Here is a 19,017-nt window from a genome sequence, read left to right on the forward strand (position 1 = left end):
ATGCTGAATGTTTTAAAACTCAAATGTGTGCAGATACAAGCTGTTATCAATAATGATAACATTCCTATTTTCTCTTTTGCTACCTTTCACAATAATTGGATCAGTTTGGGGGCCTTTTAAAGGCTAGTTAAACTGAATTTGAGTACTCTAGTTATGTTTCTGTATCAGCTATGTTTCTTCTGGTGACCTGCCCGATACCCATTCCTCCCGGCCTCTTTGATGGAAAAGCCAATACTGGATCGGTTGACTTATCCTTCCTCCTGCATGACTGAGAAGTGCCCATATGCAAGGATTAATCCTCTTGGGTCTATGCCCGCAAAAGGTCTTCTGACTCCTCTTGCCATTGGTTGGTTCAGGAAAGAGCATTAAAACTGAGTTCTAGTAAATGAGAAGAGAGGGCAGTCTTGTAAGGGGCTGCAGGGGAGAGACCAGGAAATACAGCAGAAGACCCTGTTCTGCCTCTCTAGAATAATGTGATGCTGAGAACTGCTCTAGCCTTCTTTTTACATAGAGGAGCCAGTAAGCTTACAGTTAAGCTTACCTAATGAGTATGCAAAGAGATGAAAAGGACCTATTTCCTGATGACACTGAGTTACTGATTATACTGAACTTACAGCTGCTCTTTTTCTGCACTTCTTATGTGAGATAATGAACAAAAACAATGATTAACCAAACTAAATCAAAGATTCCTGATTAGGAGGTCTTGGCCTTCAAATTACAAATACAACTTCCAATCAGAATTTCTTGGACTGTCACCTGATGAGAACTTTTGATAAATACACAGTGCTTATTTTCTTTGTATGGGGTCTCAGAGTTTAAAGCTTTCTTAAGACTTGAACCTCCTCTTCAAAGGTTCCTGAACAAGTATAAGACGGAAAATATAAAGATACACTACTCATATTTATAACTCAGCTATTGAGAAACTATGAAGCTGAGGGATTTGGGAAGAAAATAAAAGAGCAGGGAAACTAACAATTGTTGAATACCAATGTGCCAGGTTCACATTTATTTCATACATTTAATCTTGATAATACTACAAAGTATAATATATCGACTATTTTTTTAGATAAAGAGAATGAAGCTCAAATACGTAATGTTTTACAGAAATAGCATTATGGGTTTCAAACTTGGTTGGCTCCAAAGCTGGTTTATTTCCACTACTCTGTATTGTGTGAAGAATGCTGGTAATTTTGGGGCCAACTTCTGTTAATTATATTTTGTCTTTGATCTAAGTAGCAATGCATACACCCAGATACAAAAAGAAAGACAAGTAAATTTATATTTTGTGTGGAGTAATTTGGCAATAGGATCAAGATCCTTGAAAATACTCTCTTTGACCTCACATTTATTTCTGAGAATTCTAACCAAGGGACTAAGTAATGATCTATGCAAAGATTTAGGTACTTCAATTTTCATCAGTGTTGTTTATAACAAAACTAAATAGAAAAATGGTCAAACATAGAGGAATAACTTTTTAAAACCTCAGAACATGCATAGTTTGTTATTAAAATCCTGATTCTAAAGAGTATATGAAGATTTACGGAAGTGGTTAATGCATTTCATATAATAAAAATAGGTTTCTAATTAATAATTTGTATCAATGTTTTAATTTCTTAGTTTTAAAAAACAGGCCTTGGTTATTTAAGAAGTTAACATCGGGGAGAGCTAGGTAAAGCTGTACTATCTTGGTAACTTTTCTGTTTACCTAAAACTATCCCAAAATAAGTAGGTTACCAAAATATGTGCATATCAACCCGATTTTCTGCAAGTTGTATATATAGATATCTACATATGTATGCTTACACTGGAAAAATGAATAAAAGATATACATGAGATGTCAACAATAGTATACAGGTAGTGATATGAGAGAAGGAGACAACTGTGTGCAAAGCCCTGGAAAGCATGTCTCAGCCAGGAGGTGGAAGGGGCGTGTGAGATCTGTCCCACAAAAATCAGAGAAGCTTCTCTAATTCCTCTGCTTCTCCCACTCCCCATGACACATACTGAGGCAGAGCACCACGAACAATATGTGTAATGAGCCCATCTTTGGGTTAAGAAATACCAAAGGTTCCATTGGGCGACACAAGCAAAGTCCCAGGAAGAGGCTTTGAAACCACTGTTTGCTTAGAGAGGCTCAAAGTGAAATTTGCAAGCTGAAGGGGAAATGAACAATTTTGAGCTGCCTGCCCCTGGTAAAGGGCTCCTGGTTTGTTCTCTTTCTCCTCCTAATGGAAACAGAGAGAAATTGGCTGCACTTCATAATGAGGGACCAATCACTCTTATTCCCCTTGGGGCTTACTGTAATAGCATTAAGTATGATGAACTCTTTCCATATTCAATTCTAGTGAGTGTATGATGCGATTCCATAGGAAGTATCTTGTAATTTGGCATTAATTAACGTCAATTAATGCATGCAACTGCTAGACTTTAGAATTAATTTCATTACTTTTCCCACACAGATGTTTTCCTTGCCATAGGTAATTAGGGCCCTGTGCTGCTCTTCTCAGGCATCCTCACTCTGTATAACAGCTACCGCTTGGCATAATGCAATTCCCACCCCTGCAGAATCTGTGATGTAGACAAAGGCTGCCTTTCGAAGGCCAGGCTTTGAGCAGAGGAACAGGGCTTTAAATGCAGGTTCAAGGCCTGCTAGCTTTGTAAACGTAAGCAACCACTTCACCTCTCTGCACACTGATCTGTAAAATGGAAAAGATGGGAGCCATCTTGCCAGTGGTTGTGATGCCCAAAGACTTCAGTCATGAAACGTGTTCAGTCTAGGGCTGGGCTAGACCGTGCTCCAATAACAGGAGCAGTGATTGCTACTGAAGTCCTCTCTCTTGAATCACCAGTACCATCCATTGTGTCTCAACTGTAAAGTACTCCAGACATCTCTACCTGACACATATTTCTTCATATTTGATGTTTGGTTTCAATTAAAGATTTTTTAAAGTATTTTTCAAAGCACCATGAAAAGTATTCTCCTTGTATAATTAATAGGTATTTGTGTGAGTCAGTGGGCAGTGGGCAGAAATGGAAAATAACCATGGGTATGAAGAGGACATGAGAGTTGGCTGGGTTCCCAGCACACAGGGCCTGCCAGCCTGCAGCCATATTGCTTTGCAAATGCTTCCTCCTGTTGGGAATGATGTTCTAGGTCCTAGCTCTATCTCCAACATGCTGCATGACTGAGAAGGTCACTTACCAAGCCAGGTTTCAGACTTTTTCTCTTTGTAATGAAGATTATTAGAACTTTAGAACTATAGGGCGCCTGAGTGGCTCAGTTGGTTAAGCATCCAACTTCAGCTCAGGTCATGATCTCACGGTTTGTGGGTTCGAGTCCCCCCCATCGGGCTCTGTGCTGACAGCTCAGAGCCTGGAGCCTGCTTCAGATTCCGTGTCTCCCTCTCTCTCTGCTCCTCTCCTGCTCCACTCTGTCTCATTCTCTCAAAAATAAACATTAAAAAGAAAAAAAAAGAGAGAACTTTAGAACTAAAAAAGGACATTAAGAATCAGACTATTACTTTAAGATCTGACAGGTCTTCACTATACTTTACCCATTGAAACCTGTCTCCTCCCACCCCTGCCTGAAGAAGCGAAGCTCTGTGACGTTGCTGGTTAAGTCTACATTTTCAGGACTTCTGCTATTTCTAAACAGCACGTTCATTCCTGGCTGACACCTGTGTCCATTCAGACAGTTACTCGGGTTTGAATTTCCTTTTCCTTGCCTGTTACCCTGCCCAAATACTTGCTGGGCTTTCTTCTGTGGGGTTTTGCCTGAGGCTCAGGCTGACCTCTGCTTTCCCAGAATCTCTCCAATGATAGCAGCAGCAGCAGCATTAACCTCCAGAATTACCACAGTGACCTCTTCTCTGGGTCAGGAACCATGCTAAGTGGATCGCATGCTTTTTCTTTTTTAAACTTTGTAAAAAAAAATCCAGAAAGAGGTACTTTTTACAGATGAAGAACTCCAGACTTAGAGACGAGATTTGTCTAAGCTCACATGCTAGTAAATGACACAGCAAGAAAAACATCACAGATCTCTAGAACTCTACCAGTGATTCTATTATTCAAAAAATATTTAGCACCAAATCCTTTTGTATACCTTAATATTACAAAAGTTTCATTTTAGACAAAACCATAAACTCTGTAGGCAGTCAGTCATGAGCACTTTAAAACTCACCCTAAACTCCATTAATTTTCAACCTTAAAACAGGGAAGTTTTTAAAGCCCATGCATCTGCATATAAATCTTTCTTTTGTCCTTTATATTGTTCCATTATTTGTTTGAGAACTTTCATCTTAAATGTTTCCACCTAACACACACACACACACACACACACACACACACACACACACGTCGAGCCCACATGCTTGTGCTCATATAACCTTCAGTATCATCAGGGTTCTAGAGCCCTCTGTGGCATGTACCAGTCAGAAATTGGCATCTGCAAAAATGAGACTAGCCATGGCCCCTGAAAATACTATGCAGAGTTCAAAAAATTTCCATTAAAATTATAAACTTAGATTAAATGTTCTCCCTTGGCATAACAAGATTGTGGCATTGCTTTCTTCTATGAAATCTCTTGATTTGGGTCCATTATAACTTTCTAAATGTTGTCCTCAGGAGGTCATGACTACTCCAGGAAAAGTTCTGAGATCATACCTTTTTTTTTTTGCAAAGTACAGGACTAGGAAATAGGGCCACGAGAAAGAACATAGAGACTTAATAATTTAATAGAAATTAAAAAAAAATAACTTGCCAACTATAATGCGGTATGGTGAGTGCATCCCAGGAAGGATCAGGTGCTGGGAGCCCACAGGTGAGGGTCACCCAAATTTATACCTCTCCACAGATGGTCTACTTTGTGCCAGAAATTGTCCTGTGACAGCATTTATTTTACTTTGCATCACACAGAACTGTGGACCTGTTATGCCCACCTGGCCAGCAGATTTTTGGGGATAGAGACTATTTCACTATTCACTCAAATATGACATCTCCCCTAACTACAAGGTAAAGTCGAGAAGAGTGAGGCCTTTGCAACGTTCCCTTCCATCTCTCCTTTGCGTCTGGGACAGCACCTGGCACAGCATTCAGGTCCAATGATATCTGCTGAATGAAAGAATAGTATGTCTGAGGTGAAGCAAACCTGGCTTCATATTCTAGCCCTGAGGCAATGGTGAAAACATTTAATCCTTGAAAGCCTTGTTTTCCTCAATGTTAAAATGAGAAAGATAACAACAGAGCCTGTTTCCGAGAATTGATGTAAGGGTGCAGCGAAAGATTAGCAGGAAGTGCCTTAGTGCCTGGCCAATGATAGGAATATAATCCATGACACCAGCACCATTGTTGCTCGAGAACATAGAGGACAAAGGAAGGGAATGTAGGAGTCAGTGCCAAGATCTTTAGAACACTTTTTTTTTTAAAGCAGGAGTCAGAAGCATTAGGAATTTTCCAGATGGCTGGAAATTGTCACACATTATATGGACTAGTGCTGCTGTGTCCTGGGGGATCCTAAACACCCAGTAGAAACCCAGACCTCTGTTGTAGAGTTAAAGCCTGGGGATGATAGGTTTCTCTTGTGTACCTCTGTCCTCTCCTCCTGAGGATGGGAAGTCAGGGCACAGACCTTCCCACTGAGGCTGGGCATACTGGACACAGGGGAAGTAACACATAGCTGGTACAAAGAGCACACTTTGAAAGCTGCCCAGCTGAGCCTGTGGCTGTGTGTCACTGTCAGGTGTTCACTGCTGTGTGGGGAAGCCTGTGTTATCACGTTTCACACTTTTCTGGTTAGTTTTCAGGGCTGTCTTTAAGGCTACTAACTCAGAGAGGCCGAGCTGAAATCACAAGTAGTTGAAATGAAGTGGCTTTTGCAGTACGAACAATGGGATCAGAACGAAACAGCCAGGAAAAAAAGCCAACGGCAAGGTGCCGCCATGCAGCCTAATGCCTAACGCCTGCTTTGGGGACAGGAAAAGAAGGTAAATGAAGATTATAAAACATGGCATCTAATAATGCCAGTTGGTGTGCTAGCGTTGGGACCTTAGCTGGAGGGAGGGTGGTGAGGCTGATCCTTTTTTAGATTTATTTATTTATTTATTTATTTATTTATTTATTTATTTATTTATTTTTGATCCTTTTTTAGATTTATATACACACGCCAAAGTGTGACTCTTCCCTAGAACGTTAAAGAGATGTGGTATCTTTTGAAGGTTCCTTGATGAGGAAATACAAATAGCCAATAAATAAATGAATGAATAAATAATCTTGATCTCGTTCATAATTAAATCGATGCAAATTAAGACAACAGGGCATGGCTCTTTGCTCATCAGATGGGTTATTATTGAAAGATCTCTGATAATGCCCTGGACTACTGAGGGCTTACAAACACAGGCAGGCATCCTCATAGTGAGTGAGTGTACACGACACAAGCACCTCAGGGGACAACGTAACAAGGTCTGCTGAAATGCTAAATGTATATACTTGCAGACCCAGGGATCTGCTTGCAGTTATTAAATTTCTCTTTTCAGCAGTGCTTGCTGCCTGCACAAGGGTGAGTGCTTACTAACCAAGTAAGTAACGTGTGTGCATGTGGATGTATGTATTGGCACCGCTTGAAAGGGCCAAATACCTACACGTCTGTCAGTGAGAGAACGGCAAACTAGCTTACAGCTGCCTGCACGGTAGGGTTTTTTGTAGTGATCGGTCATGAAGTGACTACATTTATATGTGCCGATGTGGAAAAATTTAACTGGCTATGGTATTCACCAACAGTGAATTTGGCATAACGGTTTTACGATGTGAACATTTCTGAGTGTGTATGTATGTGTATGCGCATACGTATTCATCGGTATGGGCCCAAACGATTTCTGAAAAAATGCAGGATAAATATTAAAAAAAAATTACCACCTCTGGGGAATGGGAAGGGAGGTCAGGAAGTGGGTTTTACTTTTCACTTGATGCACCTGAGTGTGGCTTATCCTTTTTTTTTTTTTTATTGTCATGGCTGCTACTTTTGTTGTTATAAAAGTCATCTATTTTTATAGGAAGAACTGAAAGCGCCCCGCAGATAACATCCTGAGGACTGATGAGAACCGAGGTCTCCATCACGACCCCAGAGCATTGCGGCCATGCTTCCTCTCTCCAGACACTGCTAGGCATGCTATTCAATATGGAAATCAATTGGAGCGCTGGAGAATAGGAAATGGAAAGGGGATGTCCAGTTCTCACCAACGACCAGAATTTGTGGTATGGTGGTTATATAAAATTGTGAGGCTCCTTTGATTTTTATTTCACCTTGTAAAATGCTGGTCTGTGGTTCATTTCAGCAAGAGTTTTTGGGCATTTTCACAGTTGGTTGAAGGGCCAAGGTTGTTTTTCCCCAGTGAAAGAGATTAGTCTTTATGCAAGTTGTTACAAGGTTACTTACTCATGCAAATAGACAACGAGCCCAGTAATTGTCCCCTGTCCCCTGTCCATGGCAGCACGGATCACCACCAGTACAGAAATACTCATGTCACTGGCGAGGCTGTTCATTTCAGAAGTGAAAGGGAGGAGCAATAAAGTTTAAACTTGGTATTACAGGTTTTCTTCCAAGGTCATGTTTGCAGATGTGTATGAAAATAGAACTATGCATCCCTGCATAATTGCTGTGTGAAGAGTTCTGGTAACAGTTCTGTTTTCTTCCAAAATCACATAGACAAACACACGGCATACAATTACAGGGAGTTGGACAGGTTCTCACATGCCCCCATTAGCCCCACAGGCCTCTGCTGACCCTCCAGGATTCTGCAGGCCCTTAAAGCCCTTCTTTAAGAAGACACGCTTAACGTGGATGGAACTGGAGAGTGTTATGTTAAGTGAAATAAGCCATACAGAGAAAGACAGATACCATATGTTTTCACTCTTATGTGGATCCTGAGAAACTTAACAGAAACCCATGGGGGAGGGGAAGGAAAAAAAAGAAAAAAAGAGGTTAGAGTGGGAGAGAGAGCCAAAGCATAAGAGACTCTTAAAAACTGAGAACCAACTGAGGGTTGATGGGGGGTGGGAGGGAGGGGAGGGGAGGTGATGGGCATTGAAGAGGGCATCTTTTGGGATGAGCACTGGGTGTTGTATGGAAACTAATTTGACAATAAATTTCATATAATAAAAATAAATAAATAAATAAATAAATAAATAAATAAGTAAGTAAGTAAGTAAATGTAGAATAAAAAAAGAAGACATGCTTATACAGATAAGGACATTTATTAAGTCAACAGATGGGTCAGTCTCTGAGCTTTGTTTTGTACACAGAACCAAAATAAAATAGGATATGGCTTTTCACAAACCTTTCAATCCAATGCTTTAGTTAACATTTTCTAACCCCATGCATTACATTCACAAATGCATCTATATTAGGTGAATCAGTAGAATATAGGTTTAACTTTTGTTATTTTAGTGCACTGGGTGCATATAATGCATGTGTGAAAGCACATTCTCTCTCTCTCTCTCTCTGGCTTTCTGGCTCTGTCTCTCTCTCTCTCTCTCTCTCTCTCTCTCTCTCTCTCACACACACACACACACACACACACACACACGAGATATTTAAACAGCAAAATCTTTATACCTGGGGTGAGCACCTGTCAATTTGTACGGAGTTAGATGCAAGGGCCAATAACAAATGCCACATCCAATAAATACATTCAAAATTTTCCAGTAATAATTCCTGTGATTGATTGTAATTGAGGTTGCCTCCCAAGGTAGAGAGGTAAGGCAAGGAATAATAGCAACGTTGTCACAGTGTAAACCGTAAGACATCCAGATTCTAGAGCCCAGTGGCAGAAATGTCTATGCTAGTCATAGACCATAACAGAGCAAATGCTTTCCAGAGCTTACTTGTCCTCAACTGTGGAGACTTCGGTTGAAACAGAAATAAATTATAAAATGTAACCTAGGGAAATTTGAAATGAGACTAAAACCAAACTTTGAATATCAAGCCCAGATAAGTATTTGTAAGCCTCCCTGTGGGGAGGAGACACATAAGCTAGTATAGGATTTTTCCTGTGTCAAAACTACAAAATTCCTGAATCCATTAACATCAGAAAGAAAGTACTTATTCAAAGTAAAAAAATATCGTATTGATTTGGTATATAGCCTACAAGACGCATGACCTGGAATATAAACAATGGGTTCCACATACTTAAATTGTGTCCTAAATAACCTTGAAGGCACAGAAAAACAAGAAGGATCTCCATCAGAGAATAGGGAGAGAGGTAACATCAGACATTGGAATTTCTAGAGCCACTGACCAGCCTGGAACCTGAGTTTAATAAATATACTCTCCATAAAAATAAATAAATAAATAAAAAATAAATACACTCTCCACTATATTTGTTAATAATACCTTACTACTCTGATCTCTCTGTGGTCTTTCCTACTCTGTTTCTTTGACCTGAAGTAGGTAACTTGAGGAAGAGGAAGAGAGAGAGAGAGTGCAAAAGGGGTGGGGGGAAGAGAGAGAGAGAGAGAGAGAGAGAGAGAGAGAGAGAGAGAGAGACTGAGACTGAATATGATATTGAGAAAATCTCATTTTTTTATACCCAGTCAGGTCAGGCATTATGCTTAGATCCTTTATTTCAATTGGTAGGTAATTTCTTTTTTCCTGTTTTGTTTTGACAGGGATAACTTTTCAAATTAAATCCCTTTATTGAATTTTCACTCTTGGGTAGTTTCTGAAGATGCTGCCTTTGCAAAAAAAAAGTAAAATAAAATAAATAAAATTAGAACTGATCTATTTCATGCCATGTGAAAGCTGAGCCTGAGATGACAGCCTGGCGTTATCAACCTTCATGGCTACAGGGAGCATAGGAATAATGTTGGGTGAAAGAAAACATGCAGATCAGGGAAAGTGACAGCCTTATTGTTTTCAGGATAGGGGGTTATGTGCATTAGATGCCACAAGCCAGAAGCAGTATTATCCCCAAAAGCTTGAAAATTAAAGCAATCTGGGATGTTACCAATTCTATCTGTGGCTTTCTAAACAAGAGGTGCAGTCATGGGAGACAGACCCTAAAGCTCTTTCATTAGGTTTTCGTTATGGGACTTTGTTACTCTAAACATGTTTCACTGACCAGCAGCATTGGCTTCGCCTGGGAGCTTATTAGGAATGCAGTCTTTTGGGCCCGTATTGAATCAGAATCCACGTTTTAACAAGATCCCTAGTTGGGTCAGGTTATGTCCAAGCTTGAGATGCAATGCCCTAAAATTTTCCGACAACTTAGTAAGTGACTTGGTAACCCTGACAATGGGTCAACTGTGTGTATTCATTCATTCAACAAATATGTATTAAGCTCTATCTACATGTTGACACTGAGGCATGTGCTGAAGACACAATATTGAACAAAGATACACACGGCCCCTTCACTCCTAGAACGTCAAGACTGGTAAAGGAAAGATACTGTAATCAAATAATCATGGAAAAGGAATGTAAATAGATTGAGTAACGTCAAGCTGAGATGAGCACAATAAAGACAAAGAAGAGTTTTGAACGAAAGCAAATAAAATAAGACACTGGTTTAGACTGGAAGTTTTGATATTATTCTGTGGTTACACTGGTGCTCATCTTTGAGGGAAGCCAGGTGCAAGGTGCAGGGCAACTCTCTGTACTAGTTTTTACAACTTTTATGTGAGCCTAAAATTATTTCAAACTAAAAAGTTAAAATAAAAAAGAAATATTTACATCTGAAACATCCCTACTGATTAATTACAACGAATGGGTCAGGGAAGGCAGAAGGGAAGTAGATATTCCAAGCAGAGGAACCAGCAGGCCTCAGAGCCTTGTGGTGACACATAGGACCCTGCACATTCCAAGAACTCACAGCAAGCCCACAGGCCTGCAGACAAGGAGTGAAGAGAAGACACAGGGAGACGAGCTAAGGGAATGGGCAGGTACCAGATTACACTGGAACTGTAGGTCAAGGTCAGGTGTCCTGAATCATTCTACCTGAGGGAAAGATTATTCTGGCTCTTGTGTAGTAAAAACTGGACCTTGCCATCCAAGACAACCTAATCAGTTCTACAGCAATGGGGGAGGGGGGGGCGGGGGTCGTGACCAGAGAGAGCCCACTGAAGAGATAGGAAGAAAGCTCTAAACTGCTGAGTTCATTCTGTGTCAGGCATCGTGCTGGACACATTACATGTGGCAGTCCTGCCTGAATTTATAAAGGAGGAAGGTGATAGCTTGGACCCTGAACTGTGCCCCCGCTGACTCTGCCAAGGAATATATTGATTCCCCAAAGGGGAAGTGGAACCGCTGGAGATGAAAAAGCTCATGCTGTGTGCACAGTAATGAAGTAGGTGTGGTTTCTGGAGAGTCTGGAGTGCAGGGGTGACCCGCTTCTTTTAGCTGTAAGCTAGTGAAGTACAGCTACCTTCTGCTTTTGTGTTCAGATGAGCTAAGGGCAAGTGGACAGGTAAAGGAGACAGTGATGATGAAGTTTTTGAATTGCGAGGGGTAGGTCTCAATACTTAGATCATCACCCTCTGGCCCTGGGCTGGGCAACCTCATTGCTCTGCAGTAACTGCGGATATCAGTTTGCCTTTTCTTCTCTCTACTTGAGACTGGCTTCTTTCTTCCCCCCATCCTTTCTTACTTCACCTGTTCTTCTTCTTCTTTTCTCCTTCTTTGATCCCTTTAACCTGTGGTGCCCTATCGTAGGCCTGGTGGTACTCCTCCACTCCTTAGACCTTCTGGAGATCCTCTGGACCAAAGAAGGGAGAGGAAACTTAGGTTATTGCTGTTTAAATATATTACTTAAACCAGCTATGCCTTGGTTTCCTCGTCTGTAAAATTAGGATAATAACCTACAAGTTCTTGTGGGGATTACCTGTGATAAAATATATGCAGTGATTAGCATAGTTCCTGGTACAGGGTACGTGCTCAGTGAATGTTAGCTAGTACAAGAATTGTTATTATTTTTTAAATATTTTTTTAATGTTTATTTATTTTTGAAGGAGAGAGAGAGAGTGTGTGAGCGGGGGAGGGACAGAGAGAGAGGGAGACACAGAATCTGAAGCGTGCTCCAGGCTCTATGCTGTCAGCACAGAGGCCTATGCGGGGCTCAAACCAACCATGAGATCACGGCCTGAGCCGAAGTTAGACACTTAACCAACTAAGCCACCCAGGTGCCCCAAGAATCATTATTATTAACTTATTTCATTTACAGATGAAGAAGCTGAGGCATAAAGACCTTAAGCAGCTTTTTCAAGTTATTAATTTTTCATAACTAGTGAGTGAACTTTTGAGTCGTTGAGATATGGGTGTGGATCCTGGACTGCAATTTTCTTTTTTGGTTTCATGTACTCAAAGCCCCAGTCTCTACACAAAGCATAGTCCCTCCTTGCAGCCGGCCTAACTGGGTTGCTAAACATTACCAATACGCCAGCAAACAAACTCGATTGATGTGTCCTTCAACCTGTTTATGATGAGGGACACACAGAATGGTTCTCTTGTCCCTGTCATTTCCAAGTGCTTTGTGACTTCCCAGACAAAACATTGAAATATTGCCTAGGTGGTATCTGATAAAATAAGGAAACTGGAAAAACAAACGAAAACAAAACAGCAGCAATAACATAATAATGACAATAACTACAAAAACTTCAGAAGTAAGATACTGGGGAACTTTCCCATAACCGGGAAAGAAAAACACCTTGATTGGGTGAGAGACGCCGGAAGTGATTAAGACAATTCTGGATTATGAAGGACTTGGATTCTTGCCACTGTGATTTCCCTAAAACATAGACTCGGCTCATGGTAGGTTGATAACATCATGGAGGAGTTGAATTACTTACGACCATCTATAGTTCTGGCCTCGAGATGCACAAGATCTGGTTCCTTGTTTGATCCCATCACAGACCTAAAACATGGAGAAAGAGGAAAAGGAACACCAACATGAATGACTTCATATGTGTCTTCGAGAAACTCAGCTGAGCCCACAGACTATTAACGTCCATAGGATTTAAACACCACAAGCCTTGGAATATGTCTAGTATGTTTATTTATACAACCTGACAGTGAAATTCCCACTTCAAATAAAAACTATAATGAAACCTTTATTTGACGAAGGCCGGGCTTAACTCTGGCAAAGATGCTGTATGTTATTAGCTCAGACTTGCAAATAAGTCCTACACATGGCATATGTGTCTTCCTGTGGGCTCAGCTAGTGACAATCTCACTGACAGTATATTAAACTTTCAAGACTTATCAGGCAGATGCCAAGTAAGCTGCTTGCTTTAGTTGGGTCATTTGAATGGTGATTTACATTGCTGAGTGATCTAATTAATTTTTTCATTTGAAATGAGCAAAACTACGTCCTACTGTCCTGTGAACTGGGAACAAACCATGTGATTGAACCGATGCAGTGGCCCGTATGGTACAGAGCGACCATTCTCTGTATATTGAACCAGGGTGAGAGGAAAATGCAGATGTACCTCACTTTAGGAAGGGTGCCTGAAACCATATGTGTAAGTAAAATAAAATAAAAAGTAAAATAAAAGTCTATTTAAAGTGCCTTGGAGGCGTATATTATTTAGTGTAATCTTGCAGTGAGCCATACTAAATAGAAAATAATTATTCTGTTACCTGAGCTATAACAGATAGTCAAAAGTTGAATGAAAGAAGGAAGGAAATGAGAGGAGGGAGGGAGAAAGGGAGGGAGGATATAACAGTATGTGAGCTCTTTGAAATAAGTAAATTAATCACTGTCCTAAGGGCATTCCCAGAGCTCTTTCTTATTTGAACTCATTTTCTCAGCTCAAAGACTCTGAAGCATAGCTAGCTTAGTCTCTCTTCTTCTTAAGAAAAGGAGTTTCCTAACGGCCCTATTATCACTGTCAGTAAGTCTTCTCTGATTGATACATGGTCTGAAATTCAGAGTCTATGCTCACAACATTAAACCCTGCTTTCTTCTCTCCAGAAGCAGAAATGTCCTCATAAGGGTTTTACGATTTCCCCCAAAGAGACAGGGGACACACACTTGGACGCTTCCCATCAGTGCAATCTGAATATGGGCAGACGGTGACATCCTGACCATCATTTCAGTTAAATGCTAGAGCTCATCTAGGGACGGTGGCTCTCTACTTCCCACACTGAAGGGCTGACGGGATCCACAGGTGACCTCTTCTGACAAGGCCACAGTCCTGAGGCTGAAAAAGAACAAGCTCCCTAAAAACCTTCCAACTAGAAATCTCAGCAGTTAACTGCTGAGTTTTTGCAAATTATTAGCAGGCAGCTGCACGCTGCTCACCTCCCACCTTGCCTGCCGCCCTGAGTTCCTTCCTTGACGTGACTAGCTCTTCTTATTCCCAGGAGAAGGCTGGCATCCCAGAAATACATTGTGAAAGCTAGCATGCAGACCTATCTGCTCGGCTAATGGTGAATGTCAACGGGAGACGAAATAATTACCCTGCATCCAGTTGCAACTTTCCATGTGCTCATAGCCCCAAATCGATAATAGCAGTTTTCTTTTAAGATCTTTTATACCACATCTAAAGGCAGGAGCTGTTGTGTCAAGTGATGGGTCGCCTCTTATCAATTCACAGAAAGAGACAGGGACAAAACAGAATCATTTGTTTCCGCAAAGTCTCCTGTGGCTAACCAGCTCCTCTTACCCTGCCTGTTTTTTTCCCTACCTGTAGGAAAACAACTGCAACAAGAAAATAAAACTTTAAAGTCAAACTGCAATGTTTCCAACAACTTTTATTTGCTGATAGGCTCGCTCCTTTTCCTGGGAGTCTAGGAGTACCTCCAGATCTGCAGTCACAGATTATAAAGAATTATTGCTGCTTTTACTTTGTGGCCCCGGTACATTCTCGAAAGCTGAAGCCAAACAAGGCTAAATGTCTGCAGACGTGCTGGTTTTAATGGTCCTGTCACTGACCAGACACCTTGCACAAGCACATCACTGCAGTTGACCACAAAGCACTGTTGCCTAGCACACTTATACATTTTACTTGTAACTGTGGGGTTTGATGCTTATTTGTGTATAGTAAGACCAATTACTGTGCTTAATAATGGTGGCAATAATAATAATGGGGGGTTGCCAGGGGTTGTGGGGGAGACAGAGATGGTAAAAGGATACCAAGTTTCAGTTATAAGATGAATAAAGTTTGAGGATGTAATGTATATGACTACAGTCCATGACACTGTATTATATAAGTGAAATTTGTTGAGAGTGGAACTTAAATGTTCTCACAAAGAAGAAAAGAGAATAAAAGAAAGGAAAGGAAAGGAAAGGAAAGGAAAGGAAAGGAAAGGAAAGGAAAGGAAAGGAGAAAGGAGAAAGGAGAAAGGGGAAGGGGAGGAAAAGAAAGAAGGGTAAATATATGAGGTGATAGATATGTTAACTCTGTGGAAATCCTTTTACACTGTATATGTTTCTCAAATCATCACACTGTATACTTTAAATAGATTTTAATTTTATTTGTCAATTATACCTCAATAAGTCTCAAAAATAGTAACAAATCAGAAACCGCATAAACATAAAATTTAACCTAAAATATTCCCTTGATGATTTCCTTTTCAGAGTGAGATCTCAACAATGGCTTCAAGTATCACTATCCATCATGATAGTAAGTATGACTTCTGGTATTAGGCATAAAGGGCTGGACACCCTTGTTTTATGCTTCCAGATCACCCTGTACATAACCTGTCATGGTTCATAATGGTTTGCTAGATCTCTTTATATAAATGCCTCTCTTACTTCATTGAGCTCTCACGAGGCAGGTCTTCTGTTTTCTTTATCACTGAGCTCTCTGCATTCACTAGAGCATAGAGAAGAATGTTTCCTCAGTAAGTAATATAGACAACATTTTCACACTGGTCAATATCTGCTGTAATACCTGATATACTGGGTTGTTCAGTTCTGGGGCTCAAAAAGAACCTCTCTGGAAATGTGAGATAAAAATGTTTGATCCAGGATCCTTTAATTATACAAAGAGGCAATAAGCGGCTGTATCTAATAAATCTTTATATTGTCTCTCTCTCTCTATATATATATATTTGGGAAAATGAATTCCCTTCTTGAAATGAATTTCACAGAAGGGCGGGGAAACTTCATGCCTTTGCATGTATGGGGGGGGTCTCTGTCTGGGATTCCCTCTTATTCTTCTTCTGCCTTAACTCTGTTTTTAATTAATTTTTATTTTTAAAGATTTTTAAAAATGCTTATTTATTTTCAGAGAGTCAGAGAGACAGCGAGAGAGGGAGAGAGCAAGCATGAGTGGGGGAGGGGCAGAGAGAGAGAGAAAGAGAGAGAGAGAGAGGGAGAGAGAGAGAATCCCAAGCAGGCTCTGTGCCATCAGTGAACTATGAGATCATGAACTGTGAGATCCTGACCTGAGCCAAAATCAAGAGTCAGACACTTAACTAACTGAGCTACCCAGGTGCCCCTTAACTCTTAAAAATACACACACACACACACACACACACACACACACACACACACATATTTAGTTTGAATATAATATTTCAACAGTCATATACATTGCTCAGTGCTCATCAAGGTAAGTGTACTCTTAATCTTCTTTATCTATTTTACCCATTACCCCACCCACCTGCCTCTGGCAAACAGCAGTTTGTTCTCTGCATTTAATAGTATTTTTTGTTTGTTTCTTTTTTTGTTGCTGTTCATTTGTTTCTTAAATTCTATACATGAGTGAAATCATATGGTATCTGTCTTTCTCTGACTGACATTTAATTTAGCATAATACTCTCTAGACCCACCCATGTTGTTGCAAGTGGCAAGATTTCATTTCTTTCTTTTTTTAGGGCTGAGTAATATTCCACAGTACACATATACCACATATTTACCCATTCATCTATCAATGGACACTTGTGTTGCTTCCATATCTTGGCTATTATACATAATGATGCAGTAAACTTTACAACTATCAGCATGTTTAAAATAATTGAAAAAAAACATAAGAAATAATCAAGTGTTGGCAAGGGTGTGGAAAAAAAAAAGAACCATTGTGCACTGTTGGGAGAATCCAGATTGGTGCAGCCGCTATAGAAAACAGAATGAAGTTTCCACAAAAAATTAAAAATAGAATTATCATATGATCTAGTGTTCCATTACTGGGTATTTACCCTAAGGAAAAAAAACCCACTAATTCTAAAACATATATGCACCCCAGACCTTCTTAACTCTTATAGTCTGTGCACTTTTATAGGCTCAGCAGCAGATACATGAAGTTGAAAATAGACTTTCCAGTGAAGATGCCACCTATGCTAAGTTGGTTGCCCTTCCAGAAACTTCCAGAACGATGCACATACTTTGGCATAGTATAAATTAGCCTATGCTTCAACTGGTGACTTCACTGTCTATCCTTATTAACCCACAAACTCAAACCTTTCTGTATTTCCATGCCAGGTACCATGCATGCCATGTATAGTCAATAAATGTTTACTGAGAGCTTTTAGAAAAGCAGAAGTATAAACCAACATGCAAACATTTATCAATTTATTTATTTATTTATTTATTTATTTATTTATTATTTTTTTTAAATTTTTTTTTTCAACGTTTATTTATTTTTGGGACAGAGAGAGACAGAGCATGAACGGGGGAGGGGCAGAGAGAGAGGGAGACACAGAATCGGAAACAGGCTCCAGGCTCTGAGCCATCAGCCCAGAGCCCGACGCGGGGCTTGAACTCACGGACCATGAGATCGTGACCTGGCTGAAGTCGGACGCTTAACCGACTGCGCCACCCAGGCGCCCCCATTTATTATTTTTTTAATGTTTCTTTTTAAGAAAGAGAGAGAGTGCGAGCAGGGGACAGGCAGAGAGAGTGGGAGACACAGAATCAGAAGCAGGCTGCAGGCTCTGTGCTGTTAGCACACAGCCCAACCTGGGGCCTGAACCTGTGAACTGTGAGATCATGACCTGAGCCAAAGTCAGACGCTTAGCTGACGGAGATTCCAGATACCCCTATCGATATACTCGTATATACGAAATTTAGCAAGTTACTTAATGTCTCTGTACTTTTACTATTTTTATTGATAAAATGAGGCTAAAATAGGTTTTCCTAGAATATATATCTTAAAGCACTTAGCAGCTTCCTTGTACATAGCAAGGGCTCTGAAATGCAGCTGAATTCTTCACTTTTTTTCCCCCTTTCTTATTTTGGGAAGTAGGTGGGGAATGTAAACATCCATCTGAAAATTAAAACTAATGTTGGTAATAAAAGTTTCTTGAGATTTCATGGGTACCCCATTAGCAAAAATTATTTATTAAAATTATTTATCATCATATATCAATAGACAAAAAAAAAGAGTCAACAGCTCAGAGATCAACTATATGAACAAATAAAATCCATTTTTTATTTAGTGAAACATTCTAAGAATAAGGGCTAAAAATTCCCTGTTCTCAAGAGCTTTAGAGCTAAAGAGGAGAGAGTCACCCCATGTAACAAGATATTCAGGGTGCTAGCTAAGGACGTAAGAGGAGTGACCTTTTACTTGCAGATGGGAACCTGTGGAAGAAGGAAGGTCTGAGAACTCTGTAGAGTAAATGAATTAAATCTTCAAGAATATGCAGTAATATGATCAATGGACAGAAGAGGTGGAAGAACATTCTTTTTAGAGATAATAGCAGATAAAAAGGCCCAGGGTCAGAGAGAATGGCCCATGCAGGCATCTACTAGCAAGTAAACAGATCCGTTTGCAGAGTAGAGATGTAGGAAGTAAAATCAAGTTCGCCAGGGGTCCATTCATGAAGCACCCTGTGCTTTTTAGTCGATCCTAAAAGCCATGCGATGCCGATGAAGTGAGTTAAGTGGGCAAGGCTGTAAATAGCTAAAAAGAAGAACTTCCATCCCAGTTTATCTATGTGTGGGTCTCCCCGTGCAGGCAAAGTATAAGGTGAAGGCCCTCAGGCCATGCTAGATCCAGCTCTGTTGTTGAAAACAAGACAAAGCCAGCCTCTCACACCTATGCTTCTAGTATCTTAAAGTGGTGTTCACATGCAGAAATCATTTT

The 19,017-nt window shown here is 40.3% G+C and overlaps 1 protein-coding gene across 5 annotated transcripts in view; it reads right to left on the reverse strand.

Annotated features, from left to right (window-relative positions):
* SORCS1 (sortilin related VPS10 domain containing receptor 1) overlaps positions 1-19,017 on the reverse strand; it is a 518,222-nt gene that overhangs the window by 128,767 nt on the left and 370,438 nt on the right. For all 5 annotated transcript variants that reach the window (XM_043597466.1, XM_043597465.1, XM_043597464.1 and 2 more), the window contains exon 6: positions 12,832-12,896. In XM_043597466.1, coding sequence (XP_043453401.1) covers positions 12,832-12,896 — 65 coding nt within the window. The remainder of the gene's footprint in view (positions 1-12,831; positions 12,897-19,017) is intronic.

The sequence above is a fragment of the Prionailurus bengalensis genome, chromosome D2 (assembly GCF_016509475.1).
Source record: "Prionailurus bengalensis isolate Pbe53 chromosome D2, Fcat_Pben_1.1_paternal_pri, whole genome shotgun sequence".
In the NCBI taxonomy this organism is placed as follows: domain Eukaryota; kingdom Metazoa; phylum Chordata; class Mammalia; order Carnivora; family Felidae; genus Prionailurus; species Prionailurus bengalensis.